Source organism: Acinonyx jubatus, chromosome C1 (assembly GCF_027475565.1).
Source record: "Acinonyx jubatus isolate Ajub_Pintada_27869175 chromosome C1, VMU_Ajub_asm_v1.0, whole genome shotgun sequence".
NCBI lineage: Eukaryota > Metazoa > Chordata > Mammalia > Carnivora > Felidae > Acinonyx > Acinonyx jubatus.
Window position 1 is genome coordinate 91,533,845 of NC_069381.1, and position 25,466 is coordinate 91,559,310.

Below are 25,466 nucleotides of genomic sequence, written 5' to 3' on the forward strand. Positions count from 1 at the left end.
GAGACTTTCTTTAGCTGAAGATGAGCTACACGATTCAAACTAAATTGGTGAATATGAATTTATTTAGGACTTGGTTTGAGTTCTATCCAGCCATGGTGCAGGGAATTAACAGTCAGTTGCTAGTGATGACATTAGTACTGATGTTGTTTTAGGTAACAGTTGATGAAAGGTTCAAACGCCAAGACAATTAGGGGAAACTCAGTTGTTTTTGAGTGGTACTGAGCAGTTCATCTGGGCAGGGGGATTTGTCTGTGTGCGTATGTACATAAATATATCTGGCCTTGTCTTAGATTTTGTCCCCTATATTTTCCTTTTTTTTTTTTTTTTTTTTTCGTGCACTGATGCATATTTTTGCAAGGAGTCTGTCTTCCATCAGACTTTTTTTTTTTGGCTTGCCTCTCCACTCCAGCTCTTAGAAGGAGGCATTCTGGTAGGTTTTTTTTTCCTGTAACCAAGCCGTCTGCAGTCAGCAGATGGCACTGCAGCAAGAGAGGCACAGAGTTCCTTTAGGACCTTTGTCAACCACTACAGACTGGTAACCTAACTTGTAATTTCAGCCTGGGAAGGCGGAGTCGCACTTTCGCCCTTATTTTAATAAAGCAGGTCGGGTTGTGCACAATTAAAGATTTCGATTTACAGAATGGAATCTGTGGCTTTGTCTCCTCCACTCTCCTTCATTAAACTGGTATCTTTCCTCAGCGTGTGAAAGTTTTGTGAGAAGCGCTGTCCAGATGTCGCCAATTCTTGATTAAAGTGGCCAAGTTGACCCTAGCATTTAACTAAACACAGGAGATCATCGAGACTCTACTGAAAGTTTAAAGAAATATCCACAGAAACAAACAGGCAATTACCTGAATGTTTCCCGACAGACTGGAGCTTTAGGATCTGAAATATGTGACTTGTTTCTGTTATAAATGTTTATTTCACTCCGAAAGTTCAGACGGAACCTAATTATTCTGATTTCCATAAGGAGTAAGAAAGAAGTGATTAGGTCAATTATTTCTCAATAAAAAATGGAGGGGGGGGGGAAAGATTCTGGTATACCCGGTAGCAAAAAAGAAGGAAGAAAGGAAGGAAAAAACGAAAGAAAAAAAAGAAGAAAGGAGCCGCGAAGCAAAAGAAGTCCTTCCTGGAGACCGCAGGGACCGCCTCATGACCTCCGCTGTCAGGGTTCTCTTAACTGGAAGCGCGGGACCGAGACCTCCCCATCACAGGAAGGCTGCTGCTGGCGCGCGCGCGCGCACACACACACACACACACACACACACACACACACACACACGCGCGCACACACATCAGCTGCCACAGCGCAAAATAAAGTGCAAAGCTGCAAGCTTTACCTTTCCAACTACACTGACGCGAAAGGTCAGATTACGCCCCCAGCACTACTGCTGCCAGGACACCAAGGAAAGTTGGTTACCATGGCCACTTAGGAAGCCTCCCGAATGGCACTCACGCTCGCGTAGGCAAGCAAGTGCCACTACCCACACAAGTCCCGTAGCTTGGGAATCAGCTAGCCACTCCTGATTGCGTTCGGCGCTCGCCTGTCTGCCCTTGCGCCTGCGTACTACGCCTCGTACCCGTCGCCGCGGCCCCGATCGGGAAGTGTCAACACGGAGCTGGGTTCCCCAGTCTTCGCGGACCTTCAGCCGATCCCGGACCCCCTAACCAGGCCCGGGCCCAGCCGCCATGACGAACGGTGAGAGCCAGTGCCCAGAGTGGAGAATGGGAGTAAAGGACGAGGGGAAACGTGGCGGGCGGGACCCGGACTGACGTGGCCATTCTCCCCGCCCCCTCCCAGCCCAGCCCCACCATGGCCTTTTGCTGCCCCTGTCGCTCATCCCCCAAGTCTTTCCGCAGGTTCCCCCGTCCCGAGCGCATCTAGAAATACATATGTTTCATGTGCCCACACCCCGGGTCCTCGGTCTCTACCCCGTACTTTCTCTTTCTCCTTCCTAGAAGTTCGTTTTGGCCATTACAAGACTCTTGGGCAGGCCAGTCCCGGTTGAACTATTGCTTTAGCACCAGGAAAAAGAGAAGATCCTCCTCCCAGCCCCCTACGTAGGCTTGTTGGGAGGACCAAGAAATCACAGAGGATGTCAAGTCTCACATTTTTTGGATGCAAATATAGACCATTGGAACAAAAAAAAAAGTTCTCCAGAAAGCTATGTCTAAAGTCCTGCCTAGGTGATCCCATCTGGAGACCCTGGCTAGTGTTGCAAGGGTTGGATTTAGACACTGCCTCTTCTAAACGATGTGGCAATTGCAGCCCTGTTTATCCAAACTAGTTTTCCAAACGTCTTCATACACTTGATAGAGATGATTTCCGGAATTCCAGGGAAGGCCAGGAAGCAGGGATTTTATGGTCTTTAGAGTCAACTTTACAGGAAAGAAGAGAAGGCCTCTTGGTATGATTTGAGGGGTACAGGAAAGTATTTCTCAAAAGTACATTTTCTGTAAGCCTGGCAGTGGTGACTCAAATTTCACCTCCTTGTGAATTTTGGCATTGTCTGCAAGAACTTGTGAGTAAAAGAACACACTAAGGTATCATTCTTCATAAGAACTTAGTGTATGTGTTGACTTACTAGACCCTTTCTCGTACGACACCTGGCTGTGAGGTAGTTTTACTGGAGGGAGATAGAGTGGTCTAGAACTGGCAGATACTGTGTAAAATATCCTTTTGGAGCTTCCTGGGTAAGTCATAGGTATGAGGTTACTAAGCACAGTACCAGAAGTTACATCACCTGGAGGAAGACATCATCTGGACCAGGAAATAGAATAGCAGTTTGATACAGAATAATTACTGAGTAATTTTTAACCTTCCCTCCTTTTGTTATCTGATTATTTTTTTTAGGTGCCTCATTGTGCTTACATGTACAAGAAATAGCTTGTTTTATGTATGTAAGAAATAGAACTAATTGTTGAAAGCTTTATTCCCACAATTGTTTCGCTATGTTGAAACCTCAGATACTTTTTTTTTTTTACAAGAGTCTGTTGTTATTCTACCAGCAGTTTGGTTTGTAAGTAGAGTACTATGCCTGAGGTGTGAAATGAGCATAGGATAATTGTAGTTTTATGAAATCTAAAAAAAAAAATTTTTTTTTTAATGTTTATTTTTGAGAGACAGAGCACGAGCAGGGAAGGAGCAGAGAGAGGGAGACCCAGAATCCGAAGCCGACTCCAGGCTCTGAGCTGTCAGCACAGAGTCCAACGCGGGGCTTAGCACAGAGCCTGACACGGGGCTTGATCCCACAAACTGTGAGATCAAGACCTGAGCTGACATCGGACGCTTAACCGACAGCCATCCAGGCACCCCTGAATTCTAACTCTTGCTATTTCCATTAAGCTTTACTTTTTGCTTTAACATATTCTTCACCAACAAATGCAGATTGGGGAGACTTGGCTAAACATCTGGCTCTCCTTTATCACATGAGTGATTGATCATAAGAACATGTGTACTTTTGTTAGCTCAGGCTCCAAGGATTCTTATGCCTCTCTCAACCTGTTACCGCTACTGGCCATTCCTAGGAGGTTCATTCCACGTAAAACTGATACCCTTTTCTCAGAACTCGTAGTTCTTGAAACGGGAGGAGAGGGTGCAGTGAAATATTTGTACGGGGGTTGTCTACAAGCAGTTTGAGGAACAAAAAAGTAACCTCGTTAGTCCCAGGATTTGGGCTCCCTCTTATCAAGGGTTGGCATTGTCAGTTGTGTTTATCGTCTTGATATTATATCACACTCTGTTCTTGAGTTCTCAAGTGGGATCACCTATCACCTGTCCCAAACTAGATTAGCATCAAAGGTTTTGTTGTTGTTTTGTTTCTGTAACAGTGTACTCCTTGGATGGGATCCTGGTGTTTGGTTTGCTCTTTGTTTGCACCTGTGCTTACTTCAAGAAAGTACCTCGTCTCAAAACCTGGCTGCTATCAGAGAAGAAGGGAGTTTGGGGTGTGTTTTACAAAGGTAAGATCATAGCTAGACAGTGAATGGAGATTGCCATCTCTGGACAGTGAGGTGCTACAAAGTGGGGGTGGGGATAGGCTGGCATTGTATTTGGTTCCACATTTACATAACTGTTTATTTTAGCATCAAGGTAATTTTAATATTCTCCACGGAGTAAAAATAGATAAAGAATTTTAGACTGGACTAGAATTCTTGGAATATTTTCCCAGTGAAAAGTTTTTCTGAATTTCTGGGAAGAATATATTGGAGTCTCTTTTAAGTTTTGATTTCGTTAACTCAGAGGCTTTTTTATTTTTTATTATAGATAAATCCTACCTATCTAAATCTCTTTTCAAAATAGAGCAAAATATAAACAAACAGTATATCCACCTAGAACCTATAGCTTAAGGATAGTATTTAAATGCATTCCCGGGTGGGCTCTTGAAAATCTTGATAGATCTCTTCGTGTAACTAGAGATTTCAGGGCATCACCTTGAAATTGAGGACTTACATGAAGGGCGGGGTTTGATTTCTTTTCTCTTTTTGCTTTTGTCTGCTAGCCGCTGTGATTGGAACCAGGCTGCATGCTGCTGTGGCAATCGCCTGTGTTGTAATGGCCTTTTACGTCCTGTTTGTAAAATGAATTCCAACGCATCCATCTCATCAGCTGCCAACCAAGAGGATGAGGGTGAAGAACCTGTCCGGGGCCTGGGCCCAACGTGAGAGAGCTCAGCTAAAATCATCAAAGTCCCCAAGATGACACCACAGCATCTGCTCCTACCATATGTGGGGAAAACTCCTCATGGTTACAAACATTATTTATGCTTCAGGGGACTCGAGGAAGCCAACTTCCTTTGATCTGTATGTGAATCAGTCCTCAGCAGAGAGCATATAATGTCCAGATAAATTACACTCCACGGTGATAAGATTACATATACCTGCTGCATAAAAACCTGTCACCTATTTTGTTCTTCAGTCCCTCATCAGGAGCTTTTCAAACTGAGACTCATTAGGGAAGGACATAGGCTGTGTTCACACCTCTTGGAAGGAGAGAGAATTTTCAAGACTTGACTTTTCTTTTTCACTGTTTGATTTGCATTTGGCAAATTGATGGGAATGGGGTGGGTGGGTGGGTGGGAGAAAGAGGAGTTAAACAATGCCAAGAAAATTTTTGACTTTGGAAATTTATCTTTCATATACTCATATGGGAACATAAGAGAGAGGCATGGTCCTCATTGCAGAAAGAGAACAGATGATATAGCTGTGCTGTGTGCTGGCAGCTTAAGAGTTTGCCAAGAAAATCTGGGCCTGTGTAAGATTTATCTGTGATGAGACCAGAAAGCAGTAACTTAGATAAGGAAAAATGTTCTGTTCACCAGTATCCCCCAAAGGAGACTTCACCCCATCAAATGGTAGATGGAAAATGAATCTAGTGTTGCAATTTTCCTAAAGCCTTTTTATATATTTTAGATTACTGAGTGCTGAATAAGTGTCACTCAGTTTTAAATGCCATCGCTAGGGGAAAGAGAAAGTATTGAAGAAATAATTTTTAATATATTTGCAGTTAGGGTAAAAGAAATCTAGTATACAATTCATACACTAGTAATGTCATCTAGTATAAGAATTTACTGTGATGTTAGATGGACGTTTTGTCACGTTATCCAAGACTTACTGGATTATCCACATTATGTCACGTTATCCAAGACCTATCCACAGTCTTATTCTGTGTTTAAGTCTGGCTTATAATGGCAGTTTTTAATTGATTACTTGTTTTTCTTGGGCAACTCTTAGGTTGCCTCATATTGCAGTACTTTTTAGCTATCCCTTGGAAATTCTGTGTTACAAGAACATGATAAATTCAAGTGAGAGAGAGAAGTTGCTGATATGCATAGGCATGTTTGGATAGTTCACAGAATCCATGATTGAAATGAGGGTGTTTTCGAGAATAAAGGAAAACAGATGTTTGCAAGGGAGATTGATGGGCTTTCCCATGGAATGTGGTAACTCTTGCGCAAATCATTTTAGATGACTCAACATTTGAAGGGATGACTTCTCCATTAAAAAAAATGAAAAAGAGTTGGTCTAAAATTACATTATTGTAAAAAACAGGCATAGACATAGGAGCCAATTGAATCACCCATACAGTAAAACGTGATTGTGGACAAGTTAGCTGTAGTTGACCTCTGTGTGGCAGGAAATTGTCTTTTGTCTTATCCCCAAAGAAAAGCTGCTAGGAAGTTTAGGTTTCAAAACAGGCAGTTTAGTGCTTTGAGGGTTTCTAGAGGTGTAGCAGGTCACCAAGTAAACACTACACATCTCATCCTCTCGGAGTTGTGCTTTTTTCTCTTCAGGAATTGGCCCAGAGGGTACATTTCACTGATTAATATGGTTTCCAGTGTCCCTCCTGAGGATCTTTCACACGAGGGAAAGGAAATCTATTAGAACAGAAAGGAAGAGTTACACCTTGTAGGTGTGAATTTGGGACCTGTTGGCCAGCAGGAGTGCCACTCCCTGGAAATACAGGTTCAGCATGTTTTGCACTTGTTATTCTGTAGCTTTAATGACTTGTTTTCCAACAGGGCTAATGTCTCTAAGCTTGGTGAATAGAGTTGCTTCCATTTTAAACTCATTTCACAGTTCCAGTTCAAACCCAATTTTTACAGCCTCCTGGGTGGGACATCTTGCCCTAAATTGTTATATTTTGAGGTGTTTTCATATGAGAATGTACCAAAAAGTGTACAGAATGAAGGTAATTTGCAGCAAGAAACAAATAACACAGCTTATTTCATTTCTTGTGTTTATGTAAGCAGATCAGCAGAAACCTGTTTAATTCATTACTTTGGTTGGTGTGTCATATATTTTTTGACTGAAAATTGTAGGACGTTATTCCCCTAAGGAAGTCTTAGGGGTAGGAGAATGGGGATAGCAATATTGCCTCAGATTCAAACTGGCATCACCATAAACCCTGAATGCCAGGGTGGAATGAAGTCAGCCTTTTATAGTTGAAATAAAATTTTTTATTCACCACTGTCTGCACAAATCCTTGAAAATAAAATTCCTTTCCCTACCGTTTTTGTCCATTTTATTTGTCACATGAATTCATTGAACTTTGTTCAATACTCTTCTGGGTTCTGCCCATGGTATATACCTTTTTAGTTTACATCATAGTGAATACCATCATTCCTGTTAACCTAGTGTGATGGTCACCAAATATATGATATAGTTCATAATTTATGAGCATGTGTTTTTCTCCTTTGAGGGAGCTCATACATGCATCAGCATTCATATATATCAGCATATATACATGAATAAGTGTTGAGGTGTACTAAATAAGGTAAATAGCACTCCTCAAAACATTTTATCTACCACTACTATTAAAATACAAGTATCACCTGCCATTACCAGTCATAAACTCCTTCATTCAAATGAGGTTATTGGGTTAACCAGCTATGAACCTAGGCAATCCTTGAGCCAATGGGATTCTGGCACATAAATGGATACTTTCCCCCTATTTGTTTATAAGTGCACGGTGGGATTGGTACAGTTACAAATTATAAATTAATATTTTTCTGGTTTACCCTCATCCATACCTTTTTCACTGAAAAAAGAGAAGGTAACAGACATTAAAATTGTGTTCCTTGATATGAAAGGAGCTAATACTAATTATATAATCACTACTTTTTTTTTCACGACTTATTCTGGAATTGGAAAGTTAGACATGCTTTAACAGACATGCAAATTAATGAAGGTTCAGCAATATGACTGCCACAGAACCAAGTTCCAGGTAGCAAGAGGGCTCTTGTGAATGTGGATAGGGATATGCCTTCCTACTTTTAACTCATCTCACAATTATCATGACTACGAAGCCCTTGGATTTAAGTAACCTATTCTCATCCTTCCCTTTGGTAAAATGATGTTTTTCTTCTCCCTTGGGGGAGGAACTCCTGTAGAACCTGATACTGGTTAATGACCGGGATTTGCCTTCTCCATGGGAAAGTAGCCACCTATAAATCTGAGACTGAATCATCTTATATCCAGAACTTGGGTCAAAGACCAAAGAAAAACTAGAGATATGGATATAAATATGCTGCTGCACAAAGACCAAAAGACAAGCACGATTTAGGATTGCCGGATTTTGTCCAGCCTTTCCCTCGGACCTGGGTTCATTCCCCTCCGAGCCACGCGAGGGCAGCAAAACGCATACCGTCACGAGGGCCTATGCTCAGTGGTTCCTCCCAGAATCCTCCGAGGTGGGGGAGGGGCGGAGGGATTTAAAAGAGGATGCGGACTTCCGTTCTCTTTCCGGAGGGAGAGCGGCCTAGGGCGCGGTGGTTTTTGTGGTGCTTTGGTGTTGAATGGAAGGCGCGTATGAGTTGAGTGTGAGTGGGTGCGCGACTGTGAGTGTGCGCGTGGGGCGTGCAAGGAGAGTGTGTGCGCCCGTCCCTGAGCCACTCTCCCCCGCCTACACCTTGATCTTATTTGATCGGGTTGTGACCCTTGCCCCGCGGGGCCGACCCGATATGAAAAGCTTCCCTCCTGCGAAGCCCCCTCCTCTGGGGCGCTGTGCAGCGAGGCCCCTTTGGCGGCGGCGACGCTGCGGTCCCGGAGCCGGTCTTACGGGGCCCGGCGCTCAGAAATGATGAATTGATCAGATAGACGAGGCCGGGCTAGTCCCGGGCCACTGATTATCGAGGCGATTCTGATCTGAGCCCGGCCCTGGGGCACGGCCACCCGTGGCATTGGGGCTAAGCGTTTACAATCGGCGGCGGCAGGGGCGCTGACGGGTGGGGAAGGCGCGGGTGAAGGAGCCATCGCTCCGCCCCCTGGAGCTGGAAGGGCACGAAGTCGTGTTTGCCGCTTCAGTGTTTTTCTTTAGCACCCCTCCCTTTATTCCTTTAGTCCCGACTTGTGATGACCGTTTGTATGGTACCAACACTGGTGCCCGCTGATCTAGAAGCACACTACAGCGTCTGTCGCTAAAGGCTCTATGTATATATGCACGCCTATATGTGTGTGCGCGCGCGCGTGTGTGTGTATCGCGTGTGTGAGTATCCGTAAGAGAACTTGGAGAGCTTGTAAATATTCAGATTCCAGGGACCCGCCCCAGATTTACTGAATTAGATTTATTAGGGAGGTCAACGAGTCTGTATTTTTAAAAACCTTGATGTATGGGTCACAGTATTAAATTTTTAAATATTTCAGTATCAAATAACCTGCATGAGATGATTATCTGGAGAGTCACCCATCTCTGCCGCTTTCAGCCATTATAAATAATGAGAATTGAAACTTCATATTGTCACTTGGCAGCAGATACTATCTGAATAGGTGGAGTAACTGTGGAAGAGGGGCTGTGACAGATTGGTGGGATTTAAGGACCATGTGTACCTAAGTAACAGGAAGCAGTCCTTTCATATCTGCATTATTCAATAATGCACATGCTGTCCAAACTTAGAAATGGAAGTTTACCCTACAGTATTCTAAAAGGTCTGCCATTTCTTGCCCAATTTAACAGCAGGTCCCCCTGAGTGACTTGTAATTTTAGAAACCACATTACTGCATTGGTTTTTAGGTCCCCTCAAGCCCAAGCACCAGATTATTGAACCATGTTTAGAAGAACTGCCTGTATTTCACGGCACAAGTTGACAAAGAAGGGAATTGACTCCCAGGCAAGAAGACCGCAGAGTCAGAGAATGAGCAATGGCAAGGAGCCTGGACCAGACAGATCGAGCCCTCATGGCAAGGTAGAGTCCAGTAGATGACAAAATCCACTTGGTCCAAAGTATGTTAAGTGTGACCTCATCATAACCATTAATGCCACATAGAACTACCAGAATTATGGCAGTGTGAGCTCATTAAGAAAATAGGCTACGTCCATTCTTGTTTCCTCAACACTTAGCTCAGTGCCTGACATATAAAAGTTCGCAAGAAATGTTGAATGGATACATCAATGTTTGGAATGACTTCTAAATCCTTATCTTCTCAGCAAAATGACTCCAAATTGCAAATATGTCCAACAGGACTAACTTCTAGAAGTTGGGAAACTTCCATATTTTAAGAGTAGTCAAGTGTCAACTTTTAGTCCTTGGGCAACACTTCAAGCTTCATCCAGCACAAATCTATTTAATGGAGGTTGGCGAAAGGACGTTCCACTATGATTAATTAGTCCAGGGGCCTGTCAACACTAGGTAGAGAAGAAGCCACCATCATTCTTTCGGGAGTAGCCTCCATTGGTGGCTGCAGTATGAGGGGACACTGTGGAGAAAAGAGAAGAGGGAGTAGGTTGTGAATTTCAATTGTTTGCCTTTTCTGGGAACCTGTAATCATCCATACATTTCTGGGTACTGTGGAGCAGTAACAAGCTGTCTTGTAACAGCTGGGAAACTGGCATATAGGGGACTAATGGGAGATAGCTAGAGGTCTTTCATTCCCAGGTTTCTGCCCTTTGCTAGAAATTTTGTTCCCTAGACCTAAGGCTGAGTTAAAGGCTCTGAAAAATTGAACTCATTTCCTAGCTTATAGGCAGCATGTCCCCTGGGTTTAGCCTGATATATGTCAACTTAGTCACTGCTATTCCTAGATCCTAAGTTATCCCTTAAGTTCTCTAATGGCCAATCACCTCAACTCCCTGATTCCTAGGTCCATTTAAAAAAAACTCTTGTACCACCCATCTGCCCCCCAGTCTTCTAACCCTTACCTATGGATCCCTGGATGCTGTGGATAGACTCCTTCTTAGGGTTGATCCAGTGTCTGATGTTAGCCTGGGAAGTGATGGAAGGTGGCAGAGGAGGGGGTAAAGGTTCTCCAGGGAATTGGGTCTTGATGATTCTGGAAGATGGTATGGGGAAGAACAGGGGAGAGTGAAATCAATCAGAAGGAGAAAGGTGAGGAGGGAAAGAGTTGCATGCAGCCTCAGAAATAATGCAGCCAAAGATCCTTTTTATCTTTTTCAGTGGAATCAACTGAAGCTTTTGTTTGTTTATACAGATAAGAACAATCCTGGAGGATCGCTATTCATTTTAGATAATAAAAATATAGAAATTGCATTACAGATACAGATGTAAAAAATATAGAAATCTGTATACAAATGAGTACCTCCTGGTTATCATTGTTATTTCTCAGGTAACACATTACCTTACTTGACTGGATGGCATTGTCCTTAGGACGGAGAGGCTCCACCTCCACCACTTACCCATGGGTATCCTGGGTGGTCTCCTGATGTAAGAGTGTCTCATTTTTGTTCTTGAATGTCCCTGTGTGGTGGTTGTACAAGGCTGCTAAGCGGAAATCCAGGTCATCCTTGGGTATCTACAGAGGAAGTCAATACGCCCCACCCCAGGGTTAACTTGCCACCTCTACCCCAACTCTAGTCAGTTCTGCTGGGCTCTACTTTTCCCCAAAAGCAGAGTGAACCCTTTTTGTGCCTGAGACCCACCAACTCCTTACACACCAAAGACATCTTAACTCTTGTCAATATAGAATTGTGTCATGGTTAGGCCTAAGGAGGGGTGAGTTCTTACTGGAGATATGGAAATAATTATACTGTCCTTTAGTTGGGCCTAATGGGCCTTACCTCATTTATGGTTACAATCAGAAGAGAAGTCTGGTAAGAAAATAACTTGCTCCAGATAATCAACTGGAGAAAAAACTGAAGCCTTCCAACTTCCCAGGGGCCAGATAAATCAATATTTGGTTTTGGATTTGGTAGGATCTTGGATTGGGGACAAAATAAAGATGGTGATGCAGTTAAGGACAGACTACCTTTCCAAAAATGATAGTCACGAGTCTTAAGCGGATGTAAAGAGAAATAGCATTTCAATACTAGGTACCTCAGGATCAAAAAAATAAACTTCCCGCCTCATGGAGGTGATTGTGGGAGTTGAGTTGAGCCGACTCCAGGGTTCCTGTTGCTGAGCAAGGTGATTTGGGTTCTTATATGGCAGTTTCTGCAAAAGAGAAACCACACACAGGACCTGGTTACAGGAGGCCTTGCTGATGTGATGGCTTCAGTGACACCATCTCCTTATTCCATCTTATTTTAACTGAACCTCAGATATCTTCCAAGGGAGGAACAATATGAGGCAAGATTCCTAGACTTTAGATGTTCCTAAGTTTTCAATCTTAGAACTGGCAGAAGTAGGCCAGGAATACAGGGAAAGGGGTGAAGTGCGACAGGGGGTAAAGAGTGCAGAGGAGATAAGATGATGAGCTCAGGCTTAGATGTCCTGAGTTTGAAGAAAAGGCAAGACATCTGATTGCAGTCAACAGGTAGAAAATGGGAAGTGTGCAAGTTAGAGGAGAGCTCAGAACACGTAATAGAGGTTTGATGGTCGTCCGCATGAAGTAGTAGCTGAAGCCTGCAAAAGGAGTGTGGCCAAAAGGGCTCATGACTGTATAATATTATAATGGGGGGAGCGGGTGGAGAGGAAAGAGAAAGGACACTAAGGCAATCAGAGACAGGAGAATCAGAAGAGTGCAGTGTCTAAGCAGGAAGAGAAAAATATCAGCAGGGAAGGGTTATTGTGACTGCAGAAATGTCAAAGAAAAAGTACACTGGTTAGTCAATCTTCTAAATAGAACCGCATAAGCATGAATGTGAAAAGCACATAACTGATTTTCTTCATTGTATGTAAAGCTATATTGTATCCCTAGTGTCTAGAACAGCAACCTAACACATGGCATTCAAAAATGAAATACTGTTTGAATGATGACTGAATTCTAGTGAGTACAACTCCAACCTAGTAGAAATCAAATTCAACCTATCCAATGTTGAAACCCTCCTCCCCTCTATATATGGCAAAATGCTGTGTGACTCAGGTCAGTTATACATTAATTGAATACTATGTTCCAGGCAGTGTGCCACCAGCAAAAAAGATGACAAATGAAACAAGAAAACTACAAATATATGAGGCAAGCATAGGCAGATTTCCTCCCACTTTTCAAAAGCTACAGAAGTCTCATCATGTCCTCATTCAGTGGATGAGACTGTCTTTCACTGAGAAAGTCAAGACTGTTGGGCATGAATACCATCCTCACATCCCATGTCCTTCCATCTCAAAGAAAGAGATGTCCCTTTTACTCAAGAATAACCCTTATGAATGGAAAAACATATTCCCCTCAAATGGAAGAAAAAAAAGCCAGGTAGCAATACTTATATCAGACGAAACAAACGTTAAAACAAAGACTGTATCAAGAGTCAGATAAGGGCATTACATAGTGATACAGGATCAATCCAACAACAGGATATAACAATTACAATTACCTATGTACCAAACACAGGAGCACCTAAATACATAAAGCAAATCTTAATAGACATAAAGGAAGAAATTGAAAAAAAAAAAGCAAGAAATTGATAGTAATACAATAACACTAGGAGACTTTACCCCACTTATATCAATGGATAGATCATCCAGACAGAAAACCAACAAGGAAATGATGTTTTTGAATGACATATTAGATCAGATGGACCCAACAGATATATACAGGACATTCCATCCAAAGCACCAGAATTACACATTCTTTTTGAGAGCACATAGAGCATTCTCCAGGACGGGTCACATATTAGGCCACAAAACAAGTCTCAATAAAAAAAATTTTTAATTAAAAAAATTAAAAAAAAATTTTTTTTAATGTTTTATTTTTTATTTTTGAGAGAGACAGAGTGCAAGCAGGGGAGGGGCAGAGAGAGAGGGAGACACAGAATCTGAAGTAGGCTCCAGGCTCTGAGCTGTCAGCATGGAGCCTGATGTGGGGCTTGAACTCACGAACTGTGAGACCATGACCTGAGCCGAAGTTGGAAGCTTAACTGACTGAGTCACCCAGGCGCCGTAGTCTCAACAAATTTAAGAAAACTGAAATCACAACAAGCAACTTTCCCGACCACAATAGTGCTGAAACTAGAAATCAATTAGAAGGGGGAAAAAAAAAACCCTGAAAGAAACACAAACACACAGAGGCTAAACAACATGTTACTAAATGACCAATTGGTCAACTAAGAAATCAGGAAATCAAGAAACAGAAAATGAAAACACAGCTGTCTGTCCGAAGTCTTTGGGATTCAGCAAAAGCAGTTGTAAGAGGGAAGTTTATAGCAATACAGGCCTACATCAAGAAACAAGAAAAATAATCAAACGATCTAAAGAAACTAGAAAAAGAAGAACAAACAAACCCTAACAAAGAACTAACAAAGTTAGTAGAAGGAAGGAAAAATGAAGATCAGAGCAAAGATAAATGAAATACAGACTAAAACATACACACACATACACGAAAAGATAAATGAAACCATGGGAAACATAAAATTGATAAACCTTTAGCTAGACTCATCAAGAAAAAGAAAAAAAAGAGAAGACTTAGATAAAATCAGAAACGAAGGAGGAGAAACAATAACCAACATCACAGAAACAGAAATAATTACAACAGAATATTATGAAAAACTATATGCCAACAAATTAGGCAATCTAGAAAAAAAAGGATAAATTCCTAGAAATCCAGAATCTTCCAAAACTACATCAGGAAGAAACAGAAAATTTGAACAGGCCAATTACTAGTAACAAAATTGAAATGGTAATTTAAAAGTCCCAACAAACAAAAGTGCAGGACTAGATGGCTTCACAAGTGAATTCTACCAAACATTTAAAAAATAGTTGGGGCACCTGGATGGCTCGGTCAGTTAAGCATCTGACTTTGGCTCAGGTCATGATCTCACAGTTTATGAGTTTGAGCCCCACACTGGGCTCTGTGCTGACAGCAAGGAGCCTTATTTGGATTCTCTGTCTACCTCTCTCTCTCTTTCTCTCTCTCTCCCAAAAATAAAGATTTTAGGAAAATAAAGAAGAGTTAATGCCCATTCTTCTCAAGTTATTCCAAAAAAATAGAAGAGGAAGGAAAACTTCCAAATTCATTCTACAAGGTCAGCACTACCCTGATGCTAAAATCAAAGACACTACAAATGAAAAAAAAAACAAACAAACAAGCCAATATCCCTGATGAACATAGATGCAAAAATCTTCAACAAAATATAGCAAAACAAATTCAATAATACATTTAAAGGATCATTCACCATGACCAAGTGGGATTTATTCCAGCAATGCAAGGGGGCTCAGTATTCACAAATCAATCAATATGTTACATCACATTAACAAGAGGAAGGATAAAAACCATATGATTATCTTAATAGATGCAGAAAAAGCATTTGACAAAATACACCATCTGTTCATGACAAAAAAATCTCAACAAAGTAGGTTTAGAGGGAATGTATCTCCACATCATAAAGTTATATATCAATTTTAATGGTGAAAAATTCAAAGATTTTCCTCTAAGATCAGGAACAAAATAAGTATGTCTGTGCTCACCATTTTTATTCAACATAGTATTAGAAGATTTAGCCACAGAAATCAGATAAGAAAAAGGAATAAAATGCATCCCACTTGGTAAGGAAGAAGTAAAACTGTCACTATTTGCACGTGACATGATACTATGTATAGAAAATCCTAAAGATTCTACCAAAAAATTATTGAAACTAGTAAATGAATTCAGTAAAGTTGCAGAATACAAAATTAATATACATAAATCCATTGTTTCTATACACCAATAACAAAGTGGGAGAAAGACAAATTAAGAAAACAATTCTATTTACAATTGCACCAAAAACAATATTATAGCTAGGAATAAATTTAACCAAGGCAGTGAAAAACCTCTTTTCTGAAAATTATTAAGACATTGATGAAAGAAATTGAAAATAACACAAATGGAAAGATATACCATGCTCATGGATTGGAAGAAATAATATTGTTAAAATGTCCATACTACCCGGAGCACGCTAAAGATTCAGTGCAATCCCCATCAAAATACCAATAACATTTTTCACAGAACTACAACAAATAATCCTAAAATTTTATGGAACAAAAGACCTCGAATAGCCAAAGCAATCTTGAGAAAGAAGAACAAAGCTGGAGGTACCACAATCCCAGATTTCAAGACATGTACAAAACTATAGTAATCAAAACAATATAGTACTTTAGGTGCCTTGCTGGCTTGGTTGGAAGAGCATGAAACTCTTGATCTCAGGGTCATGAGTTCAAGCCCCACACTGGGTGTAGAGATTACTAAAACAAATAAATAAACTAAAAAAACCAAACAAACACAATATAGTACTGGCACAAAAATAGACACATAGATCAATGGAATAGGATAGAAAGCCCCCAAATAAACTCATGCTTTTATGGTCAATTAATCTATGACAAAGGAGGCAAGAATATACAATGGGGAAAAGACAGTTCTTTTGATAAATGATGCTGGGAAAAAAACTGGACAGCTACATGCAGAACAATGAAACTAAGCCCCTTTCTTATATCATACACAAAAACAAAAGGAAAATAGATTAAAGACCTAAATGTGAGACCTGAAACCATAAAGTTCCTAAGGGAAAACATATGCAATAATCTCTTGGACATTAGCCTTAGCAAAATATTTACGGATATGTCTCTTCAGGGAAGGGAAACAAAAAGAAAAATAAACAATTGGGAGTACACCAAAATAAAAAGCTTGTTCACAAAGAAAGCCATCAACAAAATGAAAAGACAACCTACTGAATGGAAGAAGATATTTGCAAATAATATATCTGATAATTAATATGCACAATATATAAAGAATTTATACAACTCAACACCAAAAAACAAAACAAAACAAAACAAAAAAAACCTGATTAAAAAGGGGGCAGAGGACCTGAAGAGACATTTTTCCTAAGGGGACCTACAGATGGCCAACAGTCACACAAAAAGATGCTCAACATCACTAATCATCAGGAAAATGCAAATTAAAACCACAATGAAGTATCACCTCACACGAGTCAGAATGGCTAGCATCAAAAAGACCAGAAAAAAAAAGACAAGAAATAACAAGTGTCGGCAAGGATGTGGAGAAAAGGGAGCCCTTGTGCAATGTTGATGGGAATGTAAATTGGTGCAGTCACTGGGGAAAACAGTATGGAGGTCCCTGAAAAAATTAAAAATAGAAATACCATACAATTCCATAATTCCACTACTGGGTACTTACCCAAAGAAAACGAAAACACTAATTAAAAAAGATATATGGACTATGTTTACTGCAGCATTATTTACAATAGCCAAGACATGGAAGCAATCCAAGCGCCTATCAATAGATGAATGGATAAAGAAAATGTGATATCTATATATCTTTATTCTTTTTTAATGTTTATTTATTTTGAGAGCGAGAGACAGTGCAAGTGGAGGGGGGCAGAGAGAAAATGCTAAGCAGGCTCCACACTGTCAGCACAGAGCCCAACATGGGGCTCGATCCTGCCAACTGTAAGATCATGACCTAAGCCGAAATCAAGAGTCGGACACCTAACCGACTGAGCCACTCAGGTGCCCCTATATCTTTATTCTTTATCCATTCATCTATCTATCTATCTGTCTATCTATCTATCTATCTATCTATCTATCTATCCATCCACCCACAATGGCATATTACTCAGTCATAAAAAAGAAAAATCTTTCTGTTTTCAACAACATGGATGGAGCCTGGGTATCTGCTAAGTGAAAGAAGTCAGACAAAGAGAGACAAATACCATATTATTTCACTTATATGTGGAGCCTGAAAAACAAAACAAAACAAAAGCAGAAATAGACCCATAAATGCAGGGAACACATTAAAGGTTGCCAGAAGGAAGGTGGGTAGAGAGAGGGGTGAAATAGATGAAAAAATTAAGATATACAAACTTCCAGTTATAAAACAAAAAAGCCACGGGAATGAAAAGTACAGCATAGGGAATATAGTCAATAATATTGTAATAATGTTGTACGGTGACAGGTGTTGACTACACTTACTGTGGTGAGCACTGAGTAATGAATAGAATTGTCAAATCGCTATGTTGTACACCTGAAATGAATATAACACTGTATGTCAACTATACTTCAAAAATAATAATAAAAAGGAATAGCCTTTTCCCCCTGAACCTAGCCTTGTGCTTCAGAGAGACCTGCACCATCCTAGCATCCCCTGTACTCAGCTTCTCTCTCGTTCCTTTATCACCGTCTCACTACCACTCTATCACCTTCCCTGCAGAGCTAGACTTCAAGAGTTGACATTTACTGGCTCCACTTCCTCCCCATTTCCGTCCCCTCTTTAGCCACTGCAGTCTGGCCTCTTTCTCAAGCAAGCACTGAAACTGCTCTTGCTAGTGACCAGTGATCTTTATCTTTAGCTAGGTTTGGAGGATCCTTTCCAGATCTGATCTTATTTGACCTCTGCAGTTTCTGGAACCATGATTCAGATTCCCTCAAATGTTCTCTCCATGCTCTGTGGGTCCAGTTCCTCCTTGTTTTCCTCTTGAGTTTAGTCGTAACTGCTTAGCTCCCTTGTCAGCACTATTTTCTCTTTCTCTGCCCCTTAGTGCATTCTCCAAGGTTTTTATTTGTTTTGTTTTGTTTTGTTTTGTTTTGTATTCTTACATTCACTGGATGAGCTCATTCCTTCCTATGGCTTCAACCACCACATGGCTATTTTGATTTCCCGATATACATCTTCAACCTAGAACTCTCAAGCATGTTGCCTGCTATTCATGTTCACTTAAGAGTCCTACAGGCACCACAAAACAACATCTGCATAACTTATCTGAGCATCTTTCTCCCCAAACCTGCTTCCCCTGAATCCCTCATTCAGTAATGGCATCAATTAAGTCCTCGGACACCTAGGAGCTATCCTAGACTTGTCCCTTCTTTTGGGCCCATCCATATCCAGCCACAAAGTCTCATCAGTCCTGCCCTTTGCATCTTTTTCACATCTGCACCATATTGCCATCCCCTGCTTTAGATCCGTTATTCCTCCTGGAGACTGCTGCCTCCTGAGGCTCTTGCCTCCTTGCTGATTCCTCTTGTCCTGACTCCCATTCTACCCAATCCACTGTCACTGTGTTTTCTGAAACACCCATTGATTGTGTCATTGTAGTGCTTAAAATCCTGACATGATGCCCCGGTGCCTCCAGGATGGAATCCTAGCTCACTAGCATGGTGTACACAGCACATCCAGTCCAACAAGGTCGCTCCGGCTCCTGCTCTCTCCCCACCTCCATCTCACATTGATGCTCCAGCCATTCTGGACTCTGGTCCCCAACAGGCCACTCTTTCTCTCCTTTCCATGTATGGGCACCCGCTGCCTCCTCTGCCCTGAACGTCTGGTTCTTGTTTCCTTCTTCCTAACTCACATTCCACCTCCTCCCTCACCTGGCCCAGCTATTTGGATGTGAAAACTCACCTGCTCTGGGAAGCTTTCCTTTACGCTCCCAGTTCTCCTGATACACAACATATAACTCTGTCATAACACCTGTGCTATTGTGCAGGCATTCTTGCTGTTGTGGTTGTCAGTCAGCTTTTCTACCAGAGTTCCTCTAGAGCAGGAGCCATATCTAATTCATCTATATATCCTCAGTGTTGAGCAGATTGCCTGGCATATGGTAAATGATAAATGTTGAATAAACCAAAGGAAGCTCTTTGATCCTGTTATTTAAGCCACAATTACTATTTAATTCACCGTATTTCACACCACTTCAAGCATCCCAAATACCTCTGCCAGAAAAAAAAAAAAGATCATCTAAATTCCCAAATCACTGACACACACACACACACACAAACACATTCCAGTATTAACCAAAAGACAGAGATGGTGTGAAGGCAGATGTATAAGGCATGACCTGGTGGCTTCCAGAAGATTCTCTCTCATTCCATATCTAATGTCTCTTCAGAGAACAGTTTTCCAAACAGGGCAAAGGGTGGTTTGGCGGGACCTGCGACTGTTTAAGCCACATTACACAGCATTGCTTTGGGCAACGAGAGCCCCTTGTTCCTCTGGGCTAGAGCTCTACTTCACTCTCCTCAAAAGCACCTCTGAAACGTTAGCAGACCTGAATATGGGGCCAAGGAGGCAGGCAGAAAGCAAACTTATCCGGTACTTGACTCAGTGTCCTCACCAGAATCCTTTAAGTTACCAGAATCTCTGCCCATTAGGCGAACAGAAAGAAGAGTGCCATCGACCCTGGTGGGAATCTGCGCAAGAAACCACAGTACCTTGGAAGCTCGGGCTTTTCCCAAGTAGGAATCATCGTTATCCAACGTAGGGTGCTGGAAAGGGTCTCGGGTGAAAGGCATGGCAAAAAGGCGCTGGTGTGAAGGACTGGGGGCCCGCGCAGCCGCACACAACGCACGCGGAGGATCCCGGTTCCCAATTGTTTGGAACGCCCAGTTTCGGTTGCCGAGCAACTGCCCCACCGTCTGTGACTGAGGTGAGTTCCCTTCGAGAAGGGCGCCACCTGGCGGTGCAGCGCGGGAGACCCCTTGCGAGGTAGCTCCTGGGAACGCAGAGGGCAAGTGTCACCGAGTGTACCAGGGAGCCCTGCATTTGCATTCGGGAGGCTTAGTTGAAAAACGCCGGCCTCCTGGCGTGCAGGACTTCTGCAAAAGACTTCATCTGGGGAAAGAAGTCCTAAAAGATGACCCAGGAACCTCGCATCTAACAGAAGGATTTTTCAAAGCAATGAGAGAATGAGGATGTCAGGAGACGGAAGAGCCCAAGTGTCTTGCACAAACACTCCTTGCTTAAATCCGTTTATGCCAGTCTCAAGTCTTCTCACAGAGCCGGTTGTAAAGGCACCGCTGAATTTGGTGGGACGGAAGTTAAGATCTCCACAAGAGGCTGCTGCAGTAGGTAACGCGTACCGGGGCCACTCTTCCAAACTGTAACTTCTGGAGGTGAGATGGCGTCTCAATCTTCCTTCTATCGCTCCACACACAGGAGGTGCTAAATAAGTATTTGTCGAACGCCACGTCTGCAAAATTAGAGGTGCTCATAAAAGGCCCATGGCACAAAAGGGCAATGGAAAAGGTGGATTTGGTGGCGATGGCTTGGAGGATGTTTCTACTGCGTTCTTTACACGCCCCCCGTGCCCGCCTATTGGGCCGGTTGCAGACCCCGGGCGCGCGCCCTCCCACGCGGCGCGCGCCAGCGGCGGCGGCTGCCATGGCGACCGGCAGGTGAGCGGCAGAGGAGCTCGTGGTCCCTGACCCACCCGCGCGGAGGGAAAGAGGAGGCGGTTGCCAAGGCGACGTGGGTAGGAGGAGAAGAGGAAGGAGGGAGGAGGAAGGATGGGCGGCCTCGGCGTAGCCGCAGGGAGGTGACTGAAGCGAGCCCAGCCCCTTGCATCCTCCCCCTGTGAACCTCCCTCCCCTTTTTTTCCGCCTTCTGCCAGCAGTAGCAGCAGCCGCAGCACCTGAGCCGCTGCTGCCGCTCGCTCAGGACAACGTTATGGCTGAGCCTGGGCGCAGCCTCCATCCCTCTTCCGGACGCAGGGGAAGAACTGAGCGGCGCACAATCCGGCTTCTGCGGCTGCTGCTCTGGGTTGGGACCGCCTTCCAGGTGACCCAGGCAGCGGGACCGGAGCTTCACGCCTGCAAAGAGGTACTGTCTTCCCCGATTCAACCCCACTTTGGTTAGAAAAATCTTGGATCCTGGCGGAGACCTTGAGGACCCAGGCACAGACAGTTTCAGAGGCCACGGAGTTTAGGTTTCTTTGGGGATGAGACGTGGGGCTGGGGGAGGGAAGAGGAGCAGATTGGCGTCATGGAGAGGCCAGCCTACTGGAGGACTCACGAAATAGATCATCCTCACAGCTTGGGCTGCTGAGCTCAGGGGGGAAGGTCCCAGCTCCAAGGAGCCCGGGAGGGACCCAGGTCCCTGGACTCGGGAATGAGGGAAGAAGAATGCATGGGTTGTTTTCCAGCTGCAATGAAATTACCTTTAGTTGAAAACAAAAGATTATGTACAGAGGGGCAAAATGGAAAGTGAGAGAGAAGAAGTGGGGTAAGAGAAGAGTTAGGAAGGCCAGAGGAAAGTAGGGGAGCAAAGTGGGAATCCTTGTGGTTTTATCATGGCTTCAAAAAAGGAGAGTGAAGGTGGGAAGATGTGTGAGGGGAACTGAAGGAACCCATCACCTCTCTCTCCCCACTCCGTGTCAAACATCCATTTACCTTGCAGACTGCTAAATGCTTTGCCTTTCCCAGTGCGCTTTGTTTAGTATATCTGATAGCACAAGACCCACCTCTGACCACACTTTGAGTCCTGTAATATTTCGCTTTCCACAAATCTCTACTTTCCTTTTCTGGACTTCTGCTGACGTACGTCATGAGTTTTTTTCAAGGTGCTACTCAAACGTTGCCAACACAATTCAGACAATAGGTAGCGAATGTCTTCCAATTAAAAATGTCTTTGAGCATTCTTTTTGGAGGGATACACAAGGTATTAAGGAGTAACAAAACTCAGTAGTTTCTATAGTGTTGAAATAACAATATTTGGTTGTTCTCTGAGTAACCCTTTTTAACCATATGGCAGAGACAGTAACAAAATACAAGAACCGCATTGGGGAAGGCAAAATAAAAGTTGTTCTGTTATTTCTGTGAAATGTGAAAGAATCGTAATGCACCAATAGTTTAGCCCCGTAAAAGGAATCTCCAATGTCATACTTGGCTAGAGTTTTGAGAGGTTGAAATACTTTTTGTAAGTTGTCAGTGTTGACTGATTAGTAACAACAACCCCCTCCCATATGGACATACATTATTATGAAGGTGCTCTATTCATTACACTGTCTACAACATAACAGATCAAAAAGTGAAGGGACGGGAAGAGAGAGAATTTTTTTTAATGTTTTTATTTATTTTTGAGAGAGAGAGACAAAGTGTGAGCAGGGGAGGGGGCGGAGAGAGAGGGAGACACAGAATCTGAAGCAGGCTCCAGGCTCTGAGCTGTCAGCACAGAGAGCGACATGGGGCTTGAACTTGTGAACCACGAGATCATGACCTAGGCTGAAGTCGGATGTTTAACCAACTGAGCTACCTAGGCACCCCTTAGAATTTTTTACTTCATTCATGAACATGATACAAGTGGCTGCAGTTAATGGCAGTTCTGGTAACTCTCGTCAGTCCCCTTGATGACCTGCCCTGGGCCATCTGTGTTGCCACTCAGCCACTTTATGACCTGTTTTAAAAATGGCTGGGAACAATGATTTTGTCCGTGACTGTGGCTGACTGTCCTTGGTGGCCTGTGGTCTAACCAACTGAGATAACTAGTTCAAGCAAGCCCACTTACCTAAGACTCCAACATGGGAGTCTTCTGAGTGAAAGGTAAGAGTCTTATAGTGCAGCGACTACTTCTTGGTGAGATCTTGTCAGCTCTGGAAAATATGAGACATTTGAGAAATTAAAGATGTTGTATCATCTTGGTTTGGAGGGAGGGAAGAATATTGACACTTGAGAACTATAACTTGGGTACAGATTTAGCCTTTAGTCCTTTTTAAATGGCTGACATTTGCCTAAACAAAAGGTCTTGCCACAGAGCACGAGCTTAGGAGAGTGGAAGGCTGTGCAACTCAGTTATACGAGGGTTCCACTCCCTGCCTGTCACTTACCACACAGTTTTTGGATTTGTAGGATGGATGTCTCAGTATTACCTACCTGAAAAGGACTGCTTTGAGTACTGAAAGAGAGAGTAAAAATAAAAACATAAATTTGTGTTACCTAACCTCCTTTCCCATTCAGCTTCTTTACCATTAGATCCACACCCCGTGCCAGAGTGAAAGTGGCTTAGGAACCATGCTTATTGGCCACAAGCATCAGCAAGTCCTGTTGAGACTCTCCTTGAGCAAACAGTGGCTGTTGGACACACATGATGCCAAAATAATAAGGAAGAGAATAAGCCCATTGTTATAATGTTCTTCATTTGGCAATATGAACTGACGCAACAAGTTTGGGGGCTTCCAACCCTAAATGGTGAAAAAACAATTCAAGGTAGACTAACCCTTCTCTACTATTAATCTTCATATGAATTTCTTGTTTGTCCAATTTGGGTATTACTGACAGGGACTCTTATCAGAGTCATTAGGCCAACCCTAATAACAACAGTGCTGTTGTAGCCTTGTTTCTCAAATCTGAGGTATCCCTCTGGATCTAATCAGGAGACAGGTTTAGCATGAGGCCTAGACTAAGGTGACAGAGAACTGGGAGTTCTAGGTTGCTAAACCTGGGCCAGGGTGTGGCATGCGTTTCCTTTCACAGTTTTATAATAATCAGGGTCACCAGTGGAACTAAGAATCCTGTATGGTATTTGTTTTCATGAATCATTTCTTTAGCCCTGTGCTAACCTGGGCCAAGTGCTGACTGAGAGCCAAAGGAGCATTTCCTATAGCACAATGAGTCTCAATCTAATGAGAGAGGAGCAGAAAACCTTCTTAACAGATCTGCCTTGTCCTGAGGCTCCAGCATTAACTGCCCCAAAGGGACTTCCCAATCTATACTGAAAAGTCTGTAGGGTTTAGGAATCTGGCATACCTGGGTTGTAATAAAATTCAATTGAGTGAGTGATGACTCTGCCACTTAGTAAGGATGCTACTTTGAACAAGTTAATTAATTTCTTGCAACCTCAGATTCCCGATCTGTAAAGTGGGGATGATAATACTCTTCATTATTCTTACTCTCACAAAGCTGTTGTGAGGATTAAGTTAGATAACACATGTAAAATGCCTAGTGCATACCGTTGACATGTCATAGGTGCTTAAGAAATATTGGTAGGCAGGGGCGCCTGGGTGGCTCAGTCAGTTGAGCATCTGACTCTTGATTTAAGCTCGGGTCATGATATCACAGTTCCTGAGTTCGAGTCCCTCATTGGGCTCTGTACTGACAGTGCGGAGCCTGTTTGGGATTCTCTCTCTCCCCCTCTCTCTCTGACCCTCCCTCCTTCCTCCCTCTCTCTCTCCCTCTCAAAATAAATCAATAAACTTAAAAAAAAAAGAGAAATATTGGTAGGCAGAAGAAATAAGTACACAAATAATGATACATAAATGATAACATAAGGTTAACATGTGGTGAACAATGCAAGAGTGGCAATATAGATGTGAATAGGAAAAGAAGAAAACATATTCGAACAGTTAGCACTTGACCTGCTTCTGGAATAATCAGTAGGACTGCAATGGGCAGAGATGGATTAGATAGAGGGAGGGGCCTGTGGAAAGGTACACCAGGAAAATGCAAGGGATCCTGGGAAGAGCAAGTAGACCAGGGGGCTGAAATGTGAAGTAGGTGTGAGTACAATGGGAGATAAGGTTGGAATGTGGAGTCGGTGTGGGGTACAGTAGAAATCAAGGTTGGAGAGTTAGAAACCTGAAGTGCAGAATCCTTGAAGGATTTCTGGTGGAGGTAGTGGCCTGCTCAGAGCAGATTAGCATGAATGAAAGGTAAACATGGTTGGGGTGCCTGGGTGACTCAGTCGGTTTGAGAGTCCCGCTTCGGCTCAGGTCATGATCTCACAGTTCATGGGTTCAAGCCCCACATCAAGCTCTGTGCTGACAGCTCAGAGCCTGGAGCCTGCTTCGGATTCTGTCTCCCTCTCTCTGCCCCTCACCCACTCACACTCTGTTTCTGTCACTCTCTCAAAAATAAATAAACTTAAAAAAAATTTTTTAAAAGAAA

At 42.8% G+C, this 25,466-nt stretch overlaps 3 protein-coding genes and 1 non-coding gene across 8 annotated transcripts in view; 3 read left to right on the plus strand and 1 right to left on the minus strand.

Annotated features, from left to right (window-relative positions):
• The first annotated feature begins 1,544 nt into the window (after nucleotides 1–1,544).
• Nucleotides 1,545–7,010, plus strand: TMEM167B (transmembrane protein 167B). The gene is made up of 3 exons (XM_015075200.3): nucleotides 1,545–1,699; nucleotides 3,832–3,963; nucleotides 4,503–7,010. Exons 1-3 carry the CDS (start codon nucleotides 1,690–1,692, stop codon nucleotides 4,583–4,585), a joined length of 225 nt encoding a protein of 74 aa, XP_014930686.1. The 5' UTR covers nucleotides 1,545–1,689; the 3' UTR covers nucleotides 4,586–7,010.
• Nucleotides 7,011–8,239: 1,229 nt separating this feature from the next.
• On the plus strand, nucleotides 8,240–8,650 carry LOC113599700 (small Cajal body-specific RNA 2). Its single transcript, XR_003420613.1, has one exon. It is a non-coding gene; the product is annotated as a small Cajal body-specific RNA 2 (non-coding RNA).
• On the minus strand, nucleotides 8,377–21,093 carry CFAP276 (cilia and flagella associated protein 276). Of its 2 annotated transcripts, none has more exons than XM_027058429.2 (5): nucleotides 20,670–21,093; nucleotides 11,769–11,885; nucleotides 11,132–11,247; nucleotides 10,637–10,767; nucleotides 8,377–10,194 (listed from the first exon to the last, which is right to left on the minus strand). In XM_027058429.2, exons 1-5 carry the CDS (start codon nucleotides 20,970–20,972, stop codon nucleotides 10,124–10,126), a joined length of 738 nt encoding a protein of 245 aa, XP_026914230.1. In that variant the 5' UTR covers nucleotides 20,973–21,093; the 3' UTR covers nucleotides 8,377–10,123. The 2 variants fall into 2 exon arrangements, with proteins under 2 accessions (XP_026914230.1, XP_014930716.1); XM_015075230.3 differs by lacking the exon at nucleotides 20,670–21,093 and adding an exon at nucleotides 20,022–20,663.
• ELAPOR1 (endosome-lysosome associated apoptosis and autophagy regulator 1) overlaps nucleotides 21,068–25,466 on the plus strand; it is a 71,992-nt gene continuing 67,593 nt past the window's right edge. For all 4 annotated transcript variants that reach the window (XM_053214571.1, XM_027058424.2, XM_027058425.2 and 1 more), the window contains exon 1: nucleotides 21,068–21,408. In XM_053214571.1, coding sequence (XP_053070546.1) covers nucleotides 21,256–21,408 — 153 coding nt within the window. In that variant the 5' untranslated portion in view covers nucleotides 21,068–21,255. The remainder of the gene's footprint in view (nucleotides 21,409–25,466) is intronic.

Coding starts and splice junctions, on each gene's coding strand:
- TMEM167B (XM_015075200.3), top strand. Junction 3,964..4,502: donor TTGGGGTGTGTTTTACAAAG/GTAAGATCATAG, acceptor TTTGTCTGCTAG/CCGCTGTGATTGGAACCAGG.
- CFAP276 (XM_027058429.2), bottom strand. CDS start 20,972: ATGGCAGCCGCCGCCGCTGGCGCGCGCCGCGTGGGAGGGCGCGCGCCC. Junction 11,886..20,669: donor AGTTTGGAAGAGTGGCCCCG/GTACGCGTTACC, acceptor TCTCTTTTGCAG/AAACTGCCATATAAGAACCC. Junction 10,768..11,131: donor ACCACCCAGGATACCCATGG/GTAAGTGGTGGA, acceptor ACCATCTTCCAG/AATCATCAAGACCCAATTCC.